This window comes from Pavona decussata, unplaced genomic scaffold, assembly GCF_977016875.1.
Source record: "Pavona decussata unplaced genomic scaffold, jaPavDecu1.1 SCAFFOLD_96, whole genome shotgun sequence".
Classification (NCBI taxonomy): domain Eukaryota; kingdom Metazoa; phylum Cnidaria; class Anthozoa; order Scleractinia; family Agariciidae; genus Pavona; species Pavona decussata.
In genome coordinates this window covers 876,870-901,580 of record NW_028145513.1, presented here as the reverse complement: position 1 = coordinate 901,580, position 24,711 = coordinate 876,870, and the positions used below count along the sequence as shown (strand labels likewise).

The following is a 24,711-nucleotide window of genomic DNA, read 5'->3' as shown; positions in this document are numbered from 1 at the left end:
TCCCAAACAACTCAGTCAAAGTTGGTTAAATTAAAAAAAGAAAACTCGGCAGTGCCTCGTTTTTCAACTGACTCAGAACTGGATATGTAATATATCAAACTGGTGTTCGATATATTACACATCCCTTGTACATCAGACGGCTATTTTAAGAGGCCCTTACTGCTACAAAAAAGTTGAATTTTGATTTACTAATTAATAAGTGATCCCTACTCCCATTCTATATGCAGCAAACATCACTCCGCACAGTGAAATGCGTCACCCCTACTTACAATTAATCACTCAACAGTTTGGACTCGAAAATGAACGAGCCACATTTCATGAGATCGGCTACGCATTAAATCAAAATTTTGGAAGGCTTCATTAGGTGCAATTCCGCGCTTAGCCGGCTTCCAATAAAGCAGCTGTTTCTTGAGCGGATCATCAGGTGTGCCATGCGGTTTCTTTGGCAAAATGTCTTTCATATCTGAAACTGTACAGTGGAACCCTGTTAATACAACCACCTTCTGGCCGCGAAAATGCGGTCGTAATAACGGGGTGGTCGGACTAACGAGGTTGTAATACTAAGGAAATGACTGGAATTTCAATTGATTTGGAGCACAAAAACTGAGTGGTCGTATATGTAATAACGAGGTGGTCGTAAGGCGGGGTTCCACTCTACCTCTATAGGTTATCTGTTTGTAGCGGAAATTTTTCCTTTGATCCGCGCGTACCGTTTGCATTTCAATCGGTTAAACCGAAAATTTTGGCTAAATTGAAAGCACCACAGATCGTCTTACTCTCCAGGAAAGAATCCGTTTTGATGACGTCAAAATGTCAGGAATATGACGCATCGCATGACTGCACATGTTCAATATTTGGTGTAATATTTTGCTTATTGATTGCTTGCGTCAGTAGAAATTAGGAAACCTCGTTGACCAACAGATTTTCAAGCTTACTTTCTGTCCGCGCGAAATGGTAACGCGACTGGCATCTAGCTATTTTCATTCACCAATCAGATTGGAGAACGGTGACGCCAATTCCCGCACCAAGGTGCCACTTTTATCATCAAAGTAAGCTACTTGTGCCACAACAGTCTCGTTTCCAAAGCGTGCTATTACCCTTATCCAGCGGAACGGGCAACGTTTCCCGTTCCGCTAAGAAAGGATAACGTGGGCTCTTGGAACGAGATTCTTTGCGCGTGCTATGCAGGCTTCGAATTGTGCTTCGCAAGTGATGTAATCTACCGAGCAATCTACCTGACGTCACAAGAACTTTGTTTTGTCGTTACTTGGCAACTGTATAGCGACCTTCAAAATATAAGACTTTTTTGGCCCCGACTTTTGGCGAAAATTCGTGTGACAACGCGGTTACATTTTGTCGCGGGTGAATATTAAACGTAATGTCGAATGGTAATGAAGCGCAGTGCGCACTTTTTTAATCACAGTAAAGGGCCGATTTAAACGGGTTTCAGTTTCGCATGGAAATTTGTTGAAAAGTTTTCCAAGAAAAACAAGAAGTTTAGAGGAACCTTAAAATTAAGATACCAGGTTAGACAACCACTACTGATCAAATTTTTAAATTTAGCTATATCTGAAACCGCGCGGCCATATCAGTTCCGCGTTTAAAAAAAGTGTGCATTCAAGGCGCCACTCGGGGTTTCAAATAATCAAATCGATGGAATAAAATTCAATGTTAGTGTAGGTCTTACCTTGGCAAATCGAGCTAAACACGAGAAAACTGAGGAAACGTGAAACGAACGTTTCCATCCTCCTTATTTTAACCTTGATTAAACATACGGACATGAACACATGACGTCTCAAACGCAACCTTTGATTGCCACCCTCAATTAGCACGCGCACGTTTTAGAGCGCTCGTTGCTAACGTAAGTATTGGCGCAAATCATTCACAATCAAACTTTAATATAACAAGGAAACAAAACCAAAGTTTTGGACTGGACACCGGCATACAATGTCGGGAGCTTATGAAAGGGGCTTTATATAATGTTGACTTGAATTTTGGTTACTTTGGAATCGCGCTTTTCAGTTCAAGTAATGACAGGCCATATTTCCCCCTTCTGGAAGTGCCACAAAAATCTCTCTCCTTTCGCCTCATTCCCACCTTCGCCGTATGTACATAATCCGGGCTTAAGATGGAGGATTACTTTATATGCATCATGAGATACTCACAGGAAAACAAGATGGCGGCTGCACGGAGGATATTATCGATCGAGGTAGCTGTTGTTGCTTTGAATGTCTTTATTCGACACAACCACTGAAGGACTCTCAGTTTTATTCATCGAGATAACTCTTTAAGGAAAGTAAATTTGACGTTTAAACGTGGCTTTATAGTTTTAAACCTTGTAAATTCACTTCCCTCTAGACAGTGTCCTCGACGTTGAAACATGATCAGAGTCACGTGACTTTTAGATGTCTCTGCTCTTCCCAAATCGCTTTAAAATGTTATGGGTAACTCAAAGCGTAACCTTCACTACATTTTTTGCATCCCTTAAAATACAAAACTGCAGCTTGCGTGGTGGGCACCTTTTCATTGGATGGGTCACCAGCTTCGTCGGAAATCTAGCCTGTGTAGCCGTTGTTTGCTTTCCAAGCGAGCGTGAAGCAAACAAAAGATTCCGTGGAGAAGGACGTATACAAAACATGGACCCAGGTCCATGGACCACCCATGAGGACCCGGTCCATGGACCACCTCGTGGACCCGGTCCATGGACCACCCCTGTGGACTGGGTCCATGGACCACCCCACCTTGTGGACCCGGTCCATGGACTCACCACTAATAAATTTCAAGGCATATTTTACCCGTCAACATAATAGGGTTTTTTCCAAAGAGGTTGGTTATGCAGAGTTGGCCCTCCACGCGATATCTCAAAATGTAAACACTGCTCTTAGAGAGCACCTTTTACAACAGATCATAAACGAAACCAACCTTGTATCTTGTTCCTACTTTATGTGGTGGCATGTGTTTGTTTATACTCCACTAGGCTTCGTTTTATCCGTATTTCTTGACTGCACATGTAAAGTTTAGTTTAGTTTCGACAACGTATGACTCCAAAAGAATAGCAATGGTCTTCTGAATTCTGCACCCTGCAATAAAAATACTTGGGATTTGGCCCAGACCGGTTCTCGTTCTGCTTGCGCCCGGACGATTTGTTTAAAAAAGTGCAATGAAGAACGAAATCTGCCTCATCAGTACTCACCAGAAATTAGACTCTACGATTGCAAAGAAAACTAAATATGGACTGTGTATAAAACTCAATGGTGGTAAAAGCATAAAATCTCAATTACATAGAAAGTAAAAGGTGAATTACATTTAATCTGTATTTTATACTCAGTCAGCAGTCCATCCTTTATTATATTGACAGGTAAAATATGCCTTCGAAAATTTATTATTGGTGATCCATGGACCGGGTCCACAAGGTGGGGTGGTCCATGGACCCAGTTCACAGGGGTGGTCCATGGGCCGGGTCCACATGGGCGGTCCATGGACCTGGGTCCATGTTTTGTATACGTCCCGTGGAGAAGGGTCGGGTGAAGAGGCAAAGATGGAAACAGCTGCCTATCCCCTCCTCCCTCTCATTTTTTTTTTCTTGTATGCTGTTTATGATATTTACCGGTTCTTTCTTATTTAAACAAGCTTAACGCTGTAAAGAAATTTAGCAAGAAACCAATCGACTTGCTCCTTCTATCAACAAGAAATGTTGTTTGTACACTCACAAAAGGGACCCTCCTTCCTCCCGCGCTATCGGAAAGGAAACAGCTCCAACACAGGCTATCATTACTCCAACTCCAGCTGAGCTAACAAGCCTGGTAGAAGGGGAAGGGGGAGTGCGAGCATGGGAGATCAGGCATAATCTTTTCTGTACGCCGACTGGTAATCGAGCCTAATGTTATAACTCGTCATTCTCGACCATTCCAGGAATTTGTTCTCCACGGAACAGTTGGTCCAACCAAACTTGCGAATAAAAATACTAAATTCAACAGCGAGTTCCAAAGCAGAGAAGGAACATTCTGAAACTGAACACAAGGCATAACAGCTAACTTCTGGAGTTAAACTGGTGATCACTGGCTTGAACTTCCGAGGTTAGTAGTTAACGACGGTGCCTACTCTTGTAACTGCGCATACGTTCTGCGCATCTCGAGATACTCGGGTTTCCTCTATTTTTGCGTGTTTTAAAACTATGCGGAGAAAGCTTCACTTAGCAAGTGCTCTTGGTATCCAAAAAGAAAATTGGAAATGTAATTTTCAGAGATAATGGAGCTTCAATTTGAAAAAAAAACCTATACATTCCTTTGTCTTTTACTACTCTTTAGAAAAATAATATTGTTTCTTAATCACCTCTAAAAAAAGATACCCCCCTACGCCCAATTTTCTTTCTGGATTCCAGTAGCCAATACTAACATCTGCCTTTCCCGCATAGTCATAAACTGTGCAAAAATACTTCTACATTAGGAGGCACCGTCCTTAAGCCCGATAAGTTTTAAGTAGCTTGTCCCTGGCGTGCGGATGATGTAGGTGTTTGACGTAAAGATTTTCTCTTTAAATCAACGAAGAAATACTTTTCAAGATACGGCAAAAGGCGAGAGACCTTTAGATTTGGCTACTGACGAGTGCGAGAATGAGTACGTGTGCGATTTTTTTCAAATCTAGTTTGCGCGGTTTAGATAATCTCTTGTCACACCAATCTTGTTTCTAGGGTCTCTGTCTCCGCAGGGCCCAGTTGTTCAAAGCCCGATTAAGCTAATCCCGGGTTAACATGAACTTTAATTCAAGTTTAACTACTTATCAATAGTTTTTTTTAAATTATTTTTGTTCCTCAGTTTAAACTTAGACTTCTCTTTACCATTAGCTTCAAATTAACTTATAAAAATATTTTTAACGAGCGAGATCAAAACCTCGGCTAACTTTTGATCGGGGATTAGCGCTAATCGGCTTTCAAACAACCGGGCCCAGGTCAGAAACGGGAAGGAGCGAGATCTGCTCCGGGGACGTGACTGGTTTGATATTTTAAAGTCGTACTGGTGCACTCGTACTCAGAACTGAAAGTCCCTGATAATTTAAAAAGGAACAAGGATTAGGATTCGAGGAGGCAAAGAACAAGAAATAACGCACATATCAAAGTAAAGCCGCATGGAAGGAGGGAGGGAGGGAGGGAGGAAATAAAACGTGGACAATTTGGTTCGTTTGTCGTCTACACTGACCGGTCATTGCCCATTTGACTTTCAATACACTACCTGTGGGTACTTGAAAGGATTTGACCTCAGTAATATCACAAGTAATTTAGCTCCAGGGTAGTGAATTTGAAACCACAACAGGGCTGGTTTACATTGCAGCGGAAAAGAAGTCGGAACCGGGATCCACATCGGAACAGTTCTACTAGTAATTTAGTACAAATCCATACCACGGAAGCAAAATCAGAAGCCTAGTTTTAGTCAAAAAAAATTCTAGATGGCGGAAGATGATTTACTTCTCTTTCTTCCTTTTCCGATTCCACTTTCGTCAAACTTACGACTCCGTCACTCAAACCTCCGCTTACTGAATTCAGTAGAATGTAAGGTCCTTTATGCTTCGAATCCGCTTGTGACTTCGTCGCCTGTGTAAACCAGTCATAAATACTCCGCACCTGGCCCGACGCCGTCTGTAGCTTTCTGCCACGCAGTTTCACACTGAAAGGTGCTTAACACTGATCATAAGGGGTACACTATTATAGGGGTCCCTCTCCTCTCCTCCCCAATAGGAATTGTATTCGAGTTAATTGTAATTTACTTAATGTTTGTAACTATTTAATACTTGTGTGTTAGTAGTAGGAGTGGAGAAACCAAATAAATCAAATAAACACTGATCAACAAGCAATACCAAGCGTAATAGTGAATATCTTTTATTAAGTAAAAGTCAGGCCAGCAACAACTCCACCTACAAAACGACCCACTACAAGCCACTGAACAATAGTTGGTTTTTACAAAACCAGCACGTGAACTGTCAACACACTAGCGCCAATACTTGGACGTAAACACCAACATGAACTACGTTCTATAAATAGTAAACAGTGAGCTTTGCCTGACGACAATGATTACTGAACTGGTCACAAAACAAATAAACACTCCAGATAAAAGCTTGCTAACAATTATCCGCTAACTAAACAACATGCACCGATAAATATACTGACAGACGTGATTAACAAGGACGCAATACTGCTATACAGTGACGTTTACTGAGTCCCAACACCAACAGTGACGAAAAAGAGCACGCCACCGCACAAAAGTTCACAATTGACGTCACCAACTGGAGTACACATACAAGCACATGCGCAACAGGTCACCGCCATGACGACGAACAAACGTACACAGTCACGTGATCTAGGCGAGACAGAGACAAGGGAACGAGTTAGAGGCGCTGATGCATAGTGCACAGTGACACAAATTTACTACAGAAACTGAAGTGGAGCAAGTCAATCTTGGTAAAAGTAGGCTATCTCCAACCACAATATAGCAGCGATGTTGGGCGTCTCTGAGTAGTCACTGCTTTCTCCTTGGTAGAGTGCGAGCAAAAATCCACGGAGAAGAACGCAAAAAACTGAGCGAGCACGATACTAGCACAAGCAGCGAAGCCGAGAGGCGCGACGCACTACTCGCAGCTTTGCCACTCGCGTGAATGACTCGCGGCTCGCCCCTCGAATATCGTGTTCGCTCAGTCTTTTGCGTTCTTCCCCACGAATTTTCGAGCAAAAGAGAGACCGCTCTCAGTCTATCCTCTTGTGTGATCTTAAGTAAGAAGTTAAAGGTGCAAGGAAGATGAAAGACAGTAGTTTCAAAGCAGAAATGACGTCCTTGTATCTCTTGTGTCCTTGGACATCATACGTACATGTTTCCAGAAACACTGTTAGAACGTTATTAAATGAGTTTAATTCTCCTCCCAATTTTCTTTTGGTTTCACTTGTTAGCAGAATTGGAATGTCAATAGTTTTTCCTCTCTGACCAGCTCTTTCACTCGAAATGTGGTCGCTGCCCTTTACAATGCTATTCCGTAGCATCATTTTGCACTTAGGATAAACCACACGAGTGAATCAACTATGAAAGAGCTGATAGAGGGCATCACCTAGGCCTAGTATTCTGATGTATCTGGTAGGGCTTTATTAGAAGCAAGGACCCAGATATTGGCACACATTTACCCTGAAAATGGTACTTGCCTTTGGAGAGATTTAAAGCCAATCAAGACCAACAATGAGTGGGGACCATGCATTCACCATTAAGAACCTTCCTACCACAAAAATTAATGCAAACCCTGTTGGTGACCGACAAACCTGCGGTCCTTGCATTTCAGATTGAATTTTGAACACCCTCAAAAGGTGGATGAGAACCAATAACAAACTCAATCCACATGTAGCAATGGAGGCATACTGAACGCTGGTGACACCAAAGGGAGGTGCATGCTTTTACCAAAGTGTCATCCCTGCTCCAAAACTGAGCTCTCTAGACAAGCTGTCTCTGAGAGATTATCCCCTTCTTTTGATTAAAAGAAACGTGACAAGTCTGAATTTGTTTCTACAGGAAGTCAGATTATTTGTGGCGTCAAGAGTTTACTCTCTTCCATAAACCAATTGGTAGAACGACTGCAGTAATAAATACAAGTTTGTAAACTAAATGGTCACCAACCTACCAACAGCCCCAATTTTGTTTTATATTTTCTTTACTTACTTCTTTTAATTTTTATCTATTTCTTTATTATCTTACAGTGAAAAGCTAGTTGTAATAGACCTTTGTCACGCAAGACCATGTTGAGTCTCGGGGGAATAAAAAGCTTTGTTTTTGCACGGCAAGCCTCGCCCAGACGCAAATTCAGTGCCAGTTTTGCCGCGCAGAAACAAAGCTTTTTATTCTCCTGAGACTCAACATGGCAACTGAGTGACAAAGGTCAGTAAATCTCCAGAAACTGCTGACACTCATTTGTAAGAATTGTGAGTTTTCTCTGTCTATACCACAGAGAGGACAATTTGGAAAAAGCTTATTCCTTTCTAGAAGGGGAAAGACAGGTGACAAAGTAAAACAGTAATTACCTACCACAAGTTAGTAAGGTCTGTTTGCATCTTTAGGTCTCTTAAGCTGCACCTTAAGTCTCTTGGTCCCGATCTGAAATCCGTGCATAGCCTGTATAGCACTTTGGGCTGAACTTGGGTTATCATAGCTTACAAAACCTGCAAGTCAAAAATGGTAAAGTTGATAGGCACGGGGGTTTCATTAAGCACTGGGCACCAAACAGTTGGCTGTCTGTGAAAAAGTCTTCACATGGTTGCTTTTACCATCTCAACCAACCAAGCCAAGAAAAAATTGGTATTTGAATACCAGGTTTGGTACTACTTTCTTGGAGTTACTATTGAAGTCACTTTTACTATATTTATTGCCATAGTATTCTGATACTTGAAATACCATTGCAATACTATTGTGATATAAGTGATACCAACGCTGTTGCCTGAGAAAAATTTCAAGGAGCCCAGAAGACCAAAAGCCGAGAAGTTAGGAGCCCAACGAGTGAAGTGTTAGGTGCTGCTGCAAAAAAAATTTGGCGCCCGGAGCATTTTCTTGGGTGCCCCAGGCTACTGAGCTCCTGTTAGGCAGCAGCCTTGGATACCATTACAGTGCGACACGCCTTACCATGGCCACACAACCAACTTCTTTTTCCAAGTCAATCTTCCTCCTTGTTCATAAAATACAAAACGACATGTTTTCAATAATTCATTGTTGCATCACTTGCCTGTTGGACTTTGCAAGGAGGTGTGACTGTTTATCAAATTCATGTATCCCGATTGGCTAACTTGTAAAAAAAGTTTGTTGGGTGGCCACGGTAAGTTGCATCGCACTGTAAGATACTATTACAATAATGTTGTAATTTTTGTCCACTAAATGTCAGACTGTCTACTGTTATGCAGAGTGACTACTTGCCGCCTCAAAGGCCCTGGAACAAGCTACTACCAAACAAAGATAGAAGCAAAGTTGTATTTTAACTTTTAATGCTCCTGGTGATGAGCAAGGAACAAGAAATGTAGGTTTCAATCACAGAAAAACAATTTGATGGCTACTGAAACTATCAATAGTTGAGAAAACTATTGTGATAGTTATCAATAGTTGAAATTGCTATCAATGCATTTTAGAGTTCAGAACTTACTGTACTGTAGAGTATCAAGAGTCAAGTACTGTTCTCACATGGTTAGTACCATCACTGTAGTAGACCAAAACTTGAACTCAATTTAAAACTACCAATGAAAGCATGATTTGAGCTCAACTCATACTGAACTGAAAGTCATGGGCTTCTCCATCGCATCTAAATAACTAGGGCACTTACCAAAGCATTTGCTAAGATTTGTGGCTTTGTCTATAAACACCTTAGCACTTAATACAGTGCCAAACGGTAAGAATGTTTGCATCAAGTCAGCGTCAGTGAACTCTTGTGGCAAGTGATAAATAAATAAATTAGCTCCTTCAGGACCTAACAGGAAACAAAAGCAAACTTTGTGAAGGGTGGCGGCATGGCCCAGTGGTAGTGGCGCGCGACTGCCTAGTAATCCGGAGATCCTGGGTTCAAGTTTCACTATCACCACTTGGATTTGTTTTGAGGTAGCGCCGTTTTCAAATCCAAACCCACCCTTTGTAAATAGCCAACTGGTTTACTTTCCTGGCTTGTCTGGGATTCTCAAGAAATGTTATCTTCAGTTTGTATATTTATTTCACTGATTCACAGTGTCCCCAATTAGCGCTATAGTGCTAAATACTTTGACACTTTTGAAAAATAAAAGTCATTTATCTTTTTCATCTTTTGTGAGGTCAAGTTCTGCACAGTGGAATACGGCCACCTCCAATTTTCAACCATTTTTTATTGATATAAAAGCTAGGGAGCATTTCACATGAATTTATCAAAAAATGGGTTGCCCACAGATCCACTGCAATGGCTGCCAAGGAGAACACAAGAATGTGTCTGCAAGAAGCTTCAGTGCTAGATTTGACGAACATAATAATGTCAGAAGAAGGGCACAAACTACTGTTGGGTGTTGGAATTATTGCCATTTTATATTTTCTCGTTCATGTTTTCGACTTGATTGTTCGATTGTAATCACCAACCGGAAGCGAGTCTCAGTATTATTGTGAAATGTAACGTCAATCACTTAGGGCGAAGTGACAGGGATCGGAAATAGAAGATCAAGTTCAACCAATAAGATTAGCTTTATTACAATACGTGAATGATTTCTCTGTAATCTGAATGTACGCGTGCGAGTGACTGCTTCGAGGGAGTGAAAAACCTTGTGAAAAATCCAGTGAAGGAATACAAATTTGAAAACGATATTTTCAAGTGTGGTTGTTTGTTTAGCGAACGGGACTTAACAATTGTGTTGGCAGCAATCGGGAGATTCCCAACACAAAGTGGCACCTCCGACGGGACAGTGATCGGGAGACAGCAGCGAAATTCTTAAGAATGGAGAAATTGATTGCAGATTTGGACACACAGTTAAAGTTTTTAAACTTCACGCGAACGAAAGGTCAGGCAATCGTCGAGAAACAAAACACAGAAGGGATCGAACGGCATCGTGATGCGCTTCGGGCGATCATGAAAACAGTGGAAAGCCAGAAATTGCAAATTGAGCAAGCCAAGTTTGCGAATGGCGAGGCACCCAAAGACGTCGCCGCATGGAGCTCCGAAATTGAAGAACAACAAGCCGCGGTCGACGAAGAGATCTCTCAGTTAACTAAGCGACTAAACGAACTGATACTCGGTTCAACCTTAGAAGCGAAGAAATGCGAAGAGGAGCTCGTGGAGCAAGCGCGTGGGAAACAATTAGATTTCGAAAAAGCGCAGCTGGAGCTTAAACTTGATTACGAAAGAAAGATCGAAGAAGCGAAAAAAAGTCACGCGTCAGGATCATCTAGTTCTGCGAAAACTGCGAAATTGCCAAAGCTTGTAATCACTAAATTCGGTGGAGCATTAACGGACTGGCCACGTTTTTGGAACCAGTTTGAAGCTGAGATTGACCGCTCTGACGTTCCCGGCGTGACTAAGTTTTCTTACCTGAAGGAACTCGTGGAACCGAACGTGAGAACTCTCATCGATGGCTTGCCGTTTTCGATGGAAGGATATGAGCGAGCGAAAACTATCCTCAAATCTAAGTACGGCAAGAAAAGCGAGATTGTGAACGCCTACGTTCAAAACATCATGGCCTTGCCGACGATAACTGGAACACGCCCCTCGAGGATACACGAGTTTTATGAGAAGTTAGTGTTTTATGTCCAATCCCTGGAGTCGTTAGGGAAATTGCGGGAGGTGAATGGCTACGTAAGGATGTCAATCGACAAGTTAGAAGGAATCAGAGGCGATTTGGTCCGAACAGATGACACTTGGCAAGACTGGGATTTTCCCAAGTTCGTGGACGCGTTACGGAAATGGACGGAGAGAAACCCTATCCCAAACCAAGAGAGGCATGAGAAGTCAAGGGATAAAGAAAAACCGCCCTATCCACGCGAGCGATCGTACCAGACTCAGCTGCGAGAAGAAAAATTGCGTGGATGCGTTTATTGTGATAAATCGGACCACAGGTCAGCTGATTGCAAAACAGTGAGCACCCTCGATGATCGGAAGCGGTTGCTAAGCAGCAAGCGTCTTTGTTTTAACTGCACTGGAAGCAGACACAGGGCAGCGGATTGCAGGAGTCGTTTGGTGTGTCAGCATTGCCAGAGGAAACACCATACATCCATCTGTGACAGGCTAGGTGAGCAGTTGATGACAGCAACCTCAATGGGAAACTCATCCTGTAGTAGTTGTTGAAGTCCAAGGTGTTAAATGTCGAGCGTTATTGGATACGGGCGCTGGAAGTTCGTATGCTTCAGCAGCACTCTTGGATCGCCTGCGAATTCAACCTCATCAACGCGAAGTGCGCCAAATTGAGATGATGCTGGGAGCGGTGACCAAAGCAGTGGAGATATTCAAAGTACAAGTCAGTTCGACGAAGGGAGAGTTCAGCCTCGTGACCGAAGTAACTAAAGTTGACAAGCGCCAGTTGCTCGTTTTAGATAATCCGCGCTACCAGCAGTGCCTGGCTAGGTATAGCCACTTGAAAGGGATTCATATGGAGGACACAGATACCAAGGATTCGCTACCAGTCCACCTCATTTTGGGAGCCAGCGACTACGCAAAGATGAAAACAGAAACAGCGCCTCGTATTGGGGCCCTTGGTGAACCAATTGGAGAGAAAACCAAACTCGGTTGGACTATCATGTCCCCAGGAAAAGAAGTGGATTTGTCTACGATGTTCTTCACACAAACCTCGAATGCAGATTATGAACGTTTGTGCAGGCTAGACGTGTTGGGATTAGCAGATTCGTCGGTGGGTGACCAGAACGAAATCTATGCGGAATTTAAGGAGCAGTTACATCGCGATCCAGCTGGGTGGTACGAAACTGGGCTGCCATGGAGAGGAAACCACCCACCGCTTGAAAACAATGAAGCCGGAAGTCTTCGTAGATTAAACACCCTGGTAAGGAAACTAAAGCACCAAGGAATGATTGAGCGCTACGACAAGGTTATCAAGGACCAAATAGAAGAAGGAATAGTGGAACGGACCACCGAACCAGTAAAAAGCCGTGAGTTCTATATACCCCATAAGGCAGTCGTCCGTGAAGCAGCAGAAAGCACGAAACTTCGTGTGGTCTATGATGCATCGGCAAGGGCAAACAAGGGAGCACCTTCACTAAATGAATGCCTCAACCCGGGACCACCGCTTCAAAACCAGCTTTGGGGTGTCCTGGTCCGTTCTCGATTCCACCCAGTGGCCATCGCAGGGGACATAAAACAAGCATTTCTCCAAGTCCGTATTCGCGAAGAAGATCGAGACGCGCTTAGGTTCCATTGGCTCAAGGATCTGACCACTGAGACAGTGGAGGTGTTAAGGTTCACAAGAGCTCTTTTCGGCCTTACGTCATCTCCATTCCTCCTGGGGGGAGTCATTCAGCATCTACTTGGAAGCTGTAGGTCAGCCTACCCCGACATTGTGAAGGAACTGGAAAGGAGTTTGTACGTGGACGACCTAATAAGTGGAGGGCCAACCAGTGAGAAGGCGCAGCAGGTGAAGTCGACTGCGATAGAGATATTCGCCCAGGGAACTTTTGAGTTACACAAGTGGCACTCAAACGATCCAGTATTAGACTCTACAGCTACAAGACCAGCCGAGGGAGAGGAAGAGACATATGCAAAGGAACAGTTGGGCATACCAAGGAAAGGAGGGGCATTTCTCCTGGGACTTCCACGGGAAAAGGAGAGTGACACGATTGGGGTGAAGTTCCCCTCAGAGAAAATGGAACCTACCAAGCGAGGAATTCTGGGGAAGATAGCCAGGATATACGATCCACTGGGGCTGGTTTCTCCTGTTACACTGGAAGGTAAACTTCTTTACCGGGACGCATGTGAAGCCAAGGTCTCCTGGGATGCACAGTTGCCGATCAAACTAACTCAAGACTGGTCGCGATGGGAGCAGAGACTACCACAGATCTGTACTGTCCCACGGTCCTTAGCAACCCACCGAGAGGAGATCCAATCCATTCAACTCCATGCATTTGGGGATGCCAGCGGGAAGGGTGTGGCAGCTGCAGTTTTTGCCGTGGTAGTCCAAGAGTCCGGCACCAATCAAGGGCTGGTCGCAGCGAAGGCTAGGTTAGCTAAGCGAGGGCTGACAATACCCCGACAAGAATTAGTATCCAGGCACATGGCAGTAAACCTTGGGATGAATGTGTGTGAGGCCTTGGAAGGTTTTCCTCTGACCGAGAAACATTGCTGGCTTGACAGCACCGTGGCACTTCATTGGATAAAGGGACCTGGTGAATATAAGCAGTTTGTGAGCAACCGAGTGAACAAGATACAAGCACATCGTGAGGTATCATGGCATCACGTGGGGACGTCTGAAAACCCAGCTGATATCGGCAGTCGTGGTGGAGGTGTTGCTCATCAAACCCTGTGGTGGAACGGGCCTAAATGGTTGTCTAACAGAGAGCAGTGGCCGTTAGATATCGTAACAAGTCCGTCCAAAGAATCAATGGTGGAAGCCAAGGCAACGCGAGAGATCTTCGCAGCGGCAATAGCGGTGACAGATGAGCTAGATACCCTCTTGGAGAAGTTCAGCTACTGGAAGACAATAAAAGTGTGCGCATGGGTGACACGATTTCTTCATAACATACGCTTGGCGAAGACAAACAGATTAACAGGGCCGCTAACCACAGAAGAGATTAACAGAGTGAAGCTTTTCTGGGAGAAACGAGTTCAGGCACGGGCGACAGCAGATGAGCGCTATCAAGAAGATCGATTGCAGTTGAATTTACAGCCTAACGCAGAGGGATTATTAGAGTGTCGAGGGAGAATTCAAGGGGACTACCCAGTCTACTTACACAGAGAAGTTAGTTGCTCAAGCTCACCTTGGAGCCCTCCATGGGGGAGTTGGAATTACGATGACAAAAGTGAGGGAGCACTTCTGGGTGCCGCGACTAAGAAGACTGACCAAGAAGATTGTCAAGTCTTGTAACGGTTGTCGGCGATTCCGAGCACGAGCATTCTCCTGCCCCCCACCCGGAAACCTTCCAAGGGACCGAACTGAGGGACAAGTACCATTTCAAGTTGTCGGTGTGGACTATGCAGGCCCGCTGAAGTACCGGAAGAAGGCGAAGACCGAGGGAAAGGCGTATGTGTTGCTTTACACCTGCAGCCTAACACGTGCTCTGTTCTTAGATTTACTGCCTAACCTTGAGACCACGGAATTCCTTGCAAGTTTAAAGCGTTTCATTGCACGGCGTGGCCGACCACAAAGAATTTATTCAGACAACGGGAGAACGTTCGTTGGAGCAAGCAAATGGATTAAGCAGGTCATGCATGATGAGAAGTTCCACGACCTTATAGCCCATCAGGGGATCCACTGGCAATTTAACCTGAGTCGCGCACCCTGGTGGGGTGGCCAGTTCGAGAGAATGATCGGACTGGTTAAGGCTGCTCTTCACAAGGCAATTGGAAACGGGTTGCTGTCTTGGGCCGAACTTCAGGAGGTACTGTTAGATGTTGAAGTCTCTCTCAACAACAGGCCTTTGAGTTATGTAGAAGAAGACGTTGAGATGCCCATTCTCATCCCAAGTTCTCTTTTGTACCTCCAACCGAATGCACTGCCAGAGCTGGAGCTGCACAACATTCAAGACTACGACCTCAGGAAGCGGGCTAAGTATTTGCGAAGATGCAAGGATGCCTTGTGGTCGCGCTGGACGACTGAGTACCTGCGTGGGCTCAGAGAGAGACACCGCCTCAAGCACAAAGGCAACTCCAATTATCCTGGGAAGGGAGACGTGGTAATTATCAAGTCAGAGGAGAAGAACTGCAGTCAGTGGAAGTTGGGGATAGTCGAAGACTTAATAACAGGCCAAGATGGTGTTGCCAGGGGAGCAAAACTACGAGCTGGCAAGTCTCACATGGAACGGGCAGTACAGCACCTTTACCCCCTGGAACTAACCTGTGACAATGTGACTGGGACACCTACAGCACCCCTTGACCCGAGTGCACCGACGTTTCGACCCAGAAGGGATGCAGCAGTCACTGCGAGACATCGCATACGGGACCTTGCATAGGATGAACTGTGAACACTCTAGACATTGACATTAGTGTCGTTCTTGGCGTAGCCAATTTCAAAAAAAAAGAAATGTACATTTGCTCTTTCGAGGCAAATGGGGGGAGGGTGTTGGAATTATTGCCATTTTATATTTTCTCGTTCATGTTTTCGACTTGATTGTTCGATTGTAATCACCGACCGGAAGCGAGTCTCAGTATTATTGTGAAATGTAACGTCAATCACTTAGGGCGAAGTGACAGGGATCGGAAATAGAAGATCAAGTTCAACCAATAAGATTAGCTTTCTTACAATACGTGAATGATTTCTCTGTAATCTGAATGTACGCGTGCGAGTGACTGCTTGCGAGGGAGTGAAAAACCTTGTGAAAAATCCAGTGAAGGAATACAAATTTGAAAACGATATTTTCAAGTGTGGTTGTTTGTTTAGCGAACGGGACTTAACAATTGTGTTGGCAGCAATCGGGAGATTCCCAACATGGGGATCCAATTATTGCAGAGAGACTAAGCCACACTGTGCCTATAGAAAATGCCAAGGTCATCACCAAATGAGAAAAACTTCACAAGATATAAAATCAGAGCAATCACAGAGATTCTGTCAAAGACCTTCTCACTTAACGGGAATTGTCAGTAATGCACTGAGACAATGCATTGTATCTGACCATCCTTAAGTTATCCAGATGCCCTTCTACTTAAAAGCTTGAAGGTGGGTACTTCAAACGTGGATCAACAGTGATGATTTGCCTGTCATGTCATGAATCAACCATGATCTAACAATGGTGGAGGACCTAAGAGGGTGTAGAATTTTTCTAAAACTATATATCTGAAACAAAAATACCTTCTTTTTGAGGTTGTCTTTGTATTTGTTGCTGTTGGAATATCGTTGTACCATAAACATTAGGAAACGTCGCTGAAAAAAGGCAGTGCACTCACATAAGAAAATAAAATGATTTTAACGTTGGCAATATTACTACAGTCACCACCCCCCCCCCCCCCACCCCCTCCTTAAGTCTAAAGCACAACATACTGTGAACCAAATTTTTCAGTGGCCCAGTATATCCATTTCTGCTTATAATGAGGAAAATTACATGTACCAGTTTATCTTTTTGAATCTAGTTGTTTGTCTGGATATATAAACATATCACAAAAGATAATGATGAACTGTCCATCTCAAGACAAAATTTAACCCACAGCAAATAAATTATTATATCCCATGTATAAGATGGGCTAACATCAGCTGTCACTATGAACATACTCTTAATACAAGGGGCATATTTTTTCCTTCTACTAGCCAAGGATAGTGTAGCTGCAGATTACAATTATCTCCTGTTCATGTTACCATTATACTGTTGTATTCCAGAGTAGGCTTGAGAAAGCGCGTCTCCAGATTGTAAGTTACCAACACTAGTCACACCAGTCATGTTGCCGAGGCCAGGAATCCCCACACCAAGGGTACCAGCTCCCATAGCACCAAGATTGCCAACTCCCATCCCAGACACATTCATACCTACACAAAAATGAAATTCCAAAGATTAAGTCTACCTGTAGACACCTACAAACAGCTACTTAGAAAATCAGACCTACTGTACAATTATTGCTATCCTCAAATCTGACAAGATTCATACTGCAAGAGTACATGGTGTGCAGATTTTAAAATGGTAACCAAAAGGCTTACAAATAACAGTCCACTCCCGATAACTCGAACCCTCGCTAACTCAAACCTCGCACTAACTCAAACCAATTTTCCTTTCCTTTCAGGTCATTTTCTATATAATTTTACCCTCGATAACTCAAACTCCAGATAACTCGAACCTTTTTCAATTTCCCTTAAAGGTTCGAGTTATCAGGAGTCGACTGTATAGTATGGGTGACCTCCCCAAAATGTAAAATCTGGCAGTCAAGCTAGCCATCCTTCCCTGAAACTTTTTCCTCCAAAATCAGGGTTGTGGCTATCTGTAAGAACATCTGAAAATGGTTCCAAAAATGCTTACTCAAAAGTTTACACACAAGGAGCTGCTGTCTATATGGGGTGTCCAGAGACATTGTCTGCGCTGTGTGAAGAAGACGGTCGAGCTGGCGAACTCAAGCGAAGTAACGGCACCTAAGGACTCTTGGCTTAAGCGAGGGGAGTATCGCTGCCAGCACTGCCCCAAGGTTTTCGCGGTTTACTGGTTTGTAAAATTCTCTTTAAAACTTTGTTGCTTAGAGAAATACCAGAAAAGAATGTGCCACAGAAAGATCTACTTTGTGCTCAACCTGACAGCTGTAAGACCTGTGTATGTTATATCAAATTTTATTTTAACTCTCATTTAGTACATGCGGTGTGATTGGTCAATTTTGCGGGTGGTATTTCACTGTACGGCATGCTAAATTTAAAAGACACTCCTTTCCCGCCACCCGATTAACCTCAGAAATATAATAAATATCTTACTAACCTTGTTTTCTCAGTCCGTACTGTAAGTTACGGATCCTAGTTTAAACTCGATCCATAACTTACAGTACGGACCTTGAACTCGGTTAGTTAGAGGTATTGAACAAACAGTACAGCAGGCATTTATACACCTGCCTCCAGTTATTCAGAGAGCAGTAGTTGCGACATCCTACTGATGTAGCAACTGGATAAAGTTGTCTGCTCTTTAAATAACTGTATCTGCAAGAACAAAACTGTGCAGCAAAGTGTTGAAATGGCAAGTAACATTTTCAAGCTACCTAACACTGGGACATGATGTGGCATGATGTTTCATAACAAAACATGTTAATAATTTAGTAATAATCAAGGATTAGGAAGTGCATTTGGTGATCTCGATCCCAGGCTTTCTTTCCTTTGCCAAGTTGATGATGAGGTCTCCACCCCTGCACAATCTGCAGGAGATGCCAGATACGCGTCCCAAGATCCATCTATTCATTCATCCATTGATCGATTCGTCCTTACAAGCTCCACTCCAAACACAATGATGAGTGCTTTCTTTCTATGTCAAACGCAATAACTTGACCACCAACTTCATCACTTACCAATGCCAGTCATTCCAGGAACACCTTGTACACCTATCATTGAAGACGTATTGGTAGCTCCACCAGTTGATACAGCATTGCTGTTAACCAGGGCACCTGTCCCTCCCATTAAGCTACTTTGTGATGATGAGGTCTGCTGTACTGCTTGATGCTGTTGTTGCTGTTGAGCAGCAATGACCGAGGCAGCTACTAATGCACCCATCGTCCCAGGGGTCACTCCTGAAGAATACACAAAACATGCTACAATCAATCAATCGATCAATCAATCAATGAACAAAGGCTGCTGCCTAAAGGCCGATTTACATGGTACGACTTTGTCGCATGCGACAATCTTACGACCGGCCTATAATACGAATTGTTTCGTGTAAATCAAACCTACATCTCGCTTGCGACTGTCGGGTACATCACAAAAAATGTAAAATCCTACGACAATCGTAGGTATAGGCAATGTTGAATGACGAGAGTTGTGTGCGATTTTTTGCATGATGTGAGCAGCACGCGCTCTAGAAATCGCATGCGACAATTGTAAGCAGAAGTTGCACTGTCTAAATCTGCCTTAAGAAAAATTTCAAGGATCAGCCCACAAGGCTAAAAGTTGAGAAGTTAGGAGCCCAACATGTAAAGTGACAGGTACTGCTGCAAAAAATGTCAAAGGCACCCAGAGCATTTTCTTGGGTGCCCCAGGCTACCGGGCTCCAGTTAGACAACAGCCTTGAATCAATCAAACCTTATTTATTGGCAAGATCTTAAGCCAATTTTCAATGTTTACTATGCAAATGTGACACTTCCTGAAATTGGAAACTGAGGCGAGCATATTTTAGTGGCATGGGATAAAAGACCACAACTGAATACTTTCACATGCTGAACCCACGGCATCCTACTCAACACTCAATGGGTGAGTATCTACACTAAAATACCAAATAATCTGGGGCTTGTTTCACAATATACGACCAAGAGGACTGCATACAGCGTGACTTGTCTGTACACAATATTGATCTTACCTGGTCCAGTCATTCCTGGGATAACGTTGAAGCCAGAAGGTAATGACCCTGCAGGTAGGTTAGCTTGCTGTTGAATAAACTATCAATAATCAAACACATAATTAATAGTAACTTAACCATAACAGGACAGAGTTGAATAATGTATTTGTTACACCACTGGCATGTGGCCTAAAACTCAGGCACTCCAACCCCAATTCAAGCCATTTTTAGGCTCCGAGCACCTAAGCCCACATTCCTGGCCACACTCCATTGACATAACAAGTATGTTAATATTCATCTCAGAATGTCCCATAACAGTCAAGTTAGTATCCTTCAATGATAGTACTTACTTATAATAATTCAGGGCTGTCATTCAGATTAAACTTTGAACAAGTTGGCTCTGACAGGAGAGTTAACATTTTTGAGGGAGCTGCATTTTTTCTTGAAAGCATAAGTATGTTGATAATGCTGAAGATAGCCTTTTCTTGTATATGCAAGAAAGGATGGCAAGATACGCTAGATAGTTCCAAGAATGATAATGGAATGGAGTACACCATCGCCTCAAAAGTGAAACATCCCTATGCAGTAAAAGACACGGAACAATGGACAGACTGTAAAATTGATCAAAATTAGGCCAAAATTACCACTCCAAGAAACTGCAACTTAAATGAACATTTTGCATCACCCTCATGGAACGTTGATTTTCCATAATAAGGTGACAAGGAAGACTGCTACTTAAATGACAACCCTGATGTAATTAAATGTTATCCCTAAAAACTGCCATTTCTCACCTGCTGACAGGCTGCATTATAACTTGCATGCTGAAAATAAGGGAATCCCATTCCTAAGCCGATGTTCACACCCATACCACCAAGAGCAACCATCTGCTGCATTTTCTTTTGAAGTTTTTCCTTTTCTGTATCTGCAAACTTAACAACTATTGGTGATGGACAACCCTGAAAACACATTGACAACAAAACTGATTTTAGTGTAAGGAATATGAATATCAACTCTTTAACTTAAAGTTACGGCATTAAGCCTGGTTTACACATACAATGCAAGCATAAGCATAACTACAAGCATAAGCACAAGAAACCTATGTGTAAACCGGTGAAACGCAAGTATAAGCGCCTTGTGCTTGCGCTTGTGTTTATGCTTGCGTCGTTCCTGTTTACACGTACAATGCAACAATGCAAGCATAAGCACAAGCACAAGAGAATGGAACGATTTCCATTCTCTTGTGCTTGTGCTTATGCTTGCGTCGTTGCGTCATATGTGTAAACCAGGATGACGCAAGCATAAGCAGAAGTGCAAGGAAAGGAAACTTAACAACACTGACAAGTTGTCAGCGTACAGTCTAGTTACTCATGCGTTGTCGTTTTCCACCATGTTGGAATCAAATCTTGTGCCAAAAGGCAGCCTGGCTGCGCAATTGCGCCAAATTTTTATGCTTCTGTGCTTGTGTACATCACCTTATGCTTATGCTTATCACAAGTGTAAACATCCTTGTGATTATGCTTGCGTCGTACGTGTAAACCAGGCTTTATTGCAAAGAGCTCTCTTTCTTTGTAGACTCTGAATGTGTTAAAAATTACTACAATCTGGTTTTGACCTTCAAGTCTGTAGATGAAATCCTAAATCCTATACAAGGATGTTGCTAAGAAAAACCACAGTGGGCTCATTAAACCCAGCCAACTCTTTTGGACTGTGCACCTCTAGAATTAGCCTCAAATATTTGCATTCTGTTGAAATTTGAGCCTATGAAGAGCAATCTTTCGGACAATGAAATGAATTGCCAACAATCGGCTCTTAGCAGCATTTCTGCCAGCGTGATCAATCAAACAAAAGCTGCCAAGCAGTGCTATCTTTTAGTACTGTTTATGAAGCTGTTTAACATCAAATTATAACAAACCTCCATGGTAGTACTATTGTGCATCTCTGCAATGGCATTCTGAGCCTGCATTCGTGTTGGAAACTTTAAAAAGGCGCAACCTAAAGAAATCACAAGAGTTTAGTCATCTTTTTAATTTACAACTTACTACTCAATAACCCAATAAATCAATGTTAAATTACAAACCTTTACTTTTGCCATCACTGTCTCTTAAAATTGTCAACTCTTCTATTGCACCAAAGGGGGAAAACATCATTCGAAGATCATCCTCTGTTGCTTTTTTTGATATCATACCAATAAACAGTTTACGATCCTCTGGAGAAAAAAAACATTAACCAAGAATTACTTGAGTCAAACAGCAAGTGAGAAAAACACAGGACAAATCTGCTGCCTAGTAGACTCCCAGGAAACTACGGTACTGTACCCTTCCGTGTGAGGAAAGTGGCTATTTTCTGGAACAACAAACAATGAGCTGTAGACAGCAAAAACTCCTTTCAATGATTACATTTTGATAGGATTGACGTACTAGTATCATCACATGCAGGTATGTACAAATCATTTCACAGAGAATAAAAGAAATAGTATTGCCGTTTCGGTTACTTATTTTCTCCCAGATAATATGGCATGACCAGCCAAGCAAGTCAAACCAAACCCAAACTTTCTGCTGAATAGCATTAGTTGAAATTTGAATTGAACAGGGAAGAAAAATGAGAGATTCGGTGACAAAATACCAGCTTACAGAGTTCTTTGACTTACCGGATCTAGATTCACTCTCTGCTGGTTTAACTTGCATAGCATGTTGCATCTAAAGTAAAATGGACAGAGGTGCACATTTTTTAAAAAAATATAAAATTATCTTGCCTATGCAAGGATCCACCCTGCATATTACTGCAATTTAGTTTCATTATTAACTTAGCTGGTCTTGTTTCCATGCAAGTTCTTTAGAAAATAATTCTGCGGCATGGTCCCAGGGAAAACTAATAACAAACATTATTAAATCAACAAAATTTACTCCGCTCGTAAACACACTGGATTGTCTATCTCACCATCGCATTAAATTTACAAGGAAACCACTAATTCCTTTGTCTTGTTGGTACATTTTTAAGCAGATCAAACCGCACTATGCTATTCTTCCACCACTGTAGACACAACACAGACTTAACCCGCACCCAATTACACGAGACAACTAAAGAAAGGGTTTTTGACAACGACCACGGCATACAGACGGAAGCACTGAAGACAGGGTACGCTTGCATGGAGATTGAAGGTGATATGTGCTGGAGATTGAGAAGAAACCAATTTCCAACCCATAAAAGGCGTAATTTTTCTTTAAGTAAATTTGTGCTATCAGAGAAAACGTGTAAGATTGAATGCTTACGCTAAATGCTCTTTCTAGGGGTAATCACAACGAAAACTTTGAACAACTTACGCCCGGTAAAATTTTCTTCTCGTGTAAGTCATTCTGAGCTTTCAAGGCAGCTTCGCGCGAACAAAAAGTAAGAAATGCACAGCCTAAAAACAGAAAAAAATCATTAGACATTGCAAAGGAGTAATGAAATGAATGAGCAGCTGAATATTACCTTTGTGATTTCTCGTTAATCTGTCTCGTAAAACGGTCAACTCGTGTATTTGTCCGTACTGTTCGAAGTAAGGCCTGAGATCTTTGTCTTCCCACGTTCTTGGGACCTGCCCTATGAACAGCTTGATTGCATCTGCGTCTCGCATGGGAATTGTGCCTCCGTTAGTCATCGACGTCATGTCAATAACAAGGTTAGTTAGGTTAGAAAATTAGAAAGTACAAAAGTTTACAGCACAAATAATACAGAACCGAAGAAAAATATGGATGACAGACGACGACATGTGGGTATCCCAGCGTTCCTTTGGAGAGACTGGAGCCCACTCTTCTGACCGATAATACACTGTCTCAAAAGTTTATTTCCTCAATCAATGATGTAATGATAGGGGTATTACATCGAATGGTCTTTGCGAGCACTCGCGAGCATGCTATCCTGCGAACAGAGGGCCTTCGATCTTCCTAGATAAGTCGGGAAGAGGAAGAGACCTTCGCTTTCTCTTCCCTACTTATCTAGCAAGATCAGTCGAAGGCCGGCCTCTACTCGCTGGGTACGAGCACATACATACATACATACACGAGCACGCGAGCACTGCGGTTATTTTTGCGAGCACGACAGTCATCAAATTTGTCTTGCTAGTAGCGAGCAATTTAGAAAACACAACTGGCGAGCAGCGGGCACTTCGTAAATTTTCCGCCACCAGCAAGGCTTTATATAGACGCTATTTTTATTAGCATGCGCCTCGGTAGTAGTCTGAGTGACACCTCCACAATACGCAACACTTTTACAGGTTATCGCGTTCCTGTATAATCGCGTTATTTTCGTGTATTTTCAACTGAACTTGACAGCCAGTCAGTGGAGTTCACTACTGAGATACATTTATTTCTGTAACAAAAACAAACAAAGCACGATTTACGAAATTTTGAGCATGCAAGCAGTTACGAAAATTTTAATTTTGGCGAGCAAATCGAGCAAAGGCCAAATTTTTCGAGCGCTAGAACATTTTAAAGGGCCATTCGCTACCCCTAATGATGTGCGCGGCAAATGAAGCAACAACAACAACAACAAAACGCTCAACAGTAACAACAATGTTGTCTTTGGGGTTAGCATCCTCCTCCAAAGAGCTACAAACAGGAAAAAACCTGACAACTACGTTGGGCCATCCACAGGCAGCCCAATAGCTCGAACGCGGCTCTAACTTAGGGCCCGGACTTGGAGAAACAACACCAATCCAAAGGCTTGCTTAAATGGTAACAAAATGAACCTAAAATACACTGAAGTCACATAAGTTACATGAATAATTCACTGGTAACCGTTTCACTGAGTCATTTGAACTGGCCTGGACTGCATGATGGAACGAAAGCGGCATACAAGTGTCGTTTGCATTTCCCTATGCTTGAACAAGTTTTGAAAAGTGCATGCGCAGAATGTGTCTTTGTTCAACCGATGTGGCAGACGAAGGGGGGGGGAGGAGGTAGAACTGTTATGCTCATAAGTTAATTATGTAGGGTTCCTTGCAATTTTACTGATTAAGCCGAAAAACGTCATGGCCGGCAGCACAACAAGTACGAGGCTTAGTAATTTGTTTTTGAAACTCTATTGGAAATCTGGCTACGATTAACAATCAAAT

The 24,711-nt window shown here is 42.8% G+C and overlaps 2 protein-coding genes and 1 pseudogene across 8 annotated transcripts in view; 1 reads left to right on the top strand and 2 right to left on the bottom strand.

The window, feature by feature from the left end:
• Positions 1–1,779, bottom strand: part of LOC146472833 (adrenocorticotropic hormone receptor-like) — a 59,833-nt gene extending 58,054 nt beyond the window's left edge. For 3 of the 6 annotated variants that reach the window (XR_014866502.1, XM_085119072.1, XM_085119069.1), the window contains exon 1: positions 1,688–1,779. Coding sequence is in view for 3 of the 6 variants with exons in the window: in XM_085119075.1 (XP_084975201.1) it covers positions 1,688–1,745 (58 nt within the window). In the remaining 3 variants the exon portion in view is untranslated. The remainder of the gene's footprint in view (positions 1–1,687) is intronic. The other 3 variants (XM_085119075.1, XM_085119074.1, XM_085119070.1) reach the window with 1 other exon arrangement.
• A 4,077-nt stretch (positions 1,780–5,856) lies between these two features.
• On the bottom strand, positions 5,857–23,379 carry LOC146472831 (CUGBP Elav-like family member 3-A). 2 transcript variants are annotated; one of them, XM_085119066.1, is made up of 13 exons: positions 23,088–23,379; positions 22,937–23,019; positions 22,264–22,312; positions 21,694–21,822; positions 21,529–21,608; positions 20,408–20,572; positions 19,638–19,716; positions 18,637–18,855; positions 16,964–17,131; positions 16,463–16,534; positions 9,331–9,474; positions 8,052–8,185; positions 5,857–6,350 (listed from the first exon to the last, which is right to left on the bottom strand). In XM_085119066.1, exons 1-12 carry the CDS (start codon positions 23,263–23,265, stop codon positions 8,058–8,060), a joined length of 1,494 nt encoding a protein of 497 aa, XP_084975192.1. In that variant the 5' UTR covers positions 23,266–23,379; the 3' UTR covers positions 5,857–6,350; positions 8,052–8,057. The 2 variants fall into 2 exon arrangements, with proteins under 2 accessions (XP_084975192.1, XP_084975193.1); XM_085119067.1 differs by having other exon boundaries at positions 19,638–19,704.
• Positions 11,921–15,758, top strand: LOC146472832 (uncharacterized; annotated as a pseudogene).
• Positions 23,380–24,711: the final 1,332 nt, after the last annotated feature.

Excerpts from the sequence above, each read along its gene's own strand:
- LOC146472831 (XM_085119066.1), bottom strand. The coding sequence starts at position 23,265 with ATGACGTCGATGACTAACGGAGGCACAATTCCCATGCGAGACGCAGAT. Across the intron at positions 19,717-20,407 it reads ATAATGCAGCCTGTCAGCAG|TTTATTCAACAGCAAGCTAA; the intron begins GTGAGAAATGGC and ends GATTATTGATAG. Across the intron at positions 18,856-19,637 it reads CCCAGGAATGACTGGACCAG|GAGTGACCCCTGGGACGATG; the intron begins GTAAGATCAATA and ends TGTATTCTTCAG.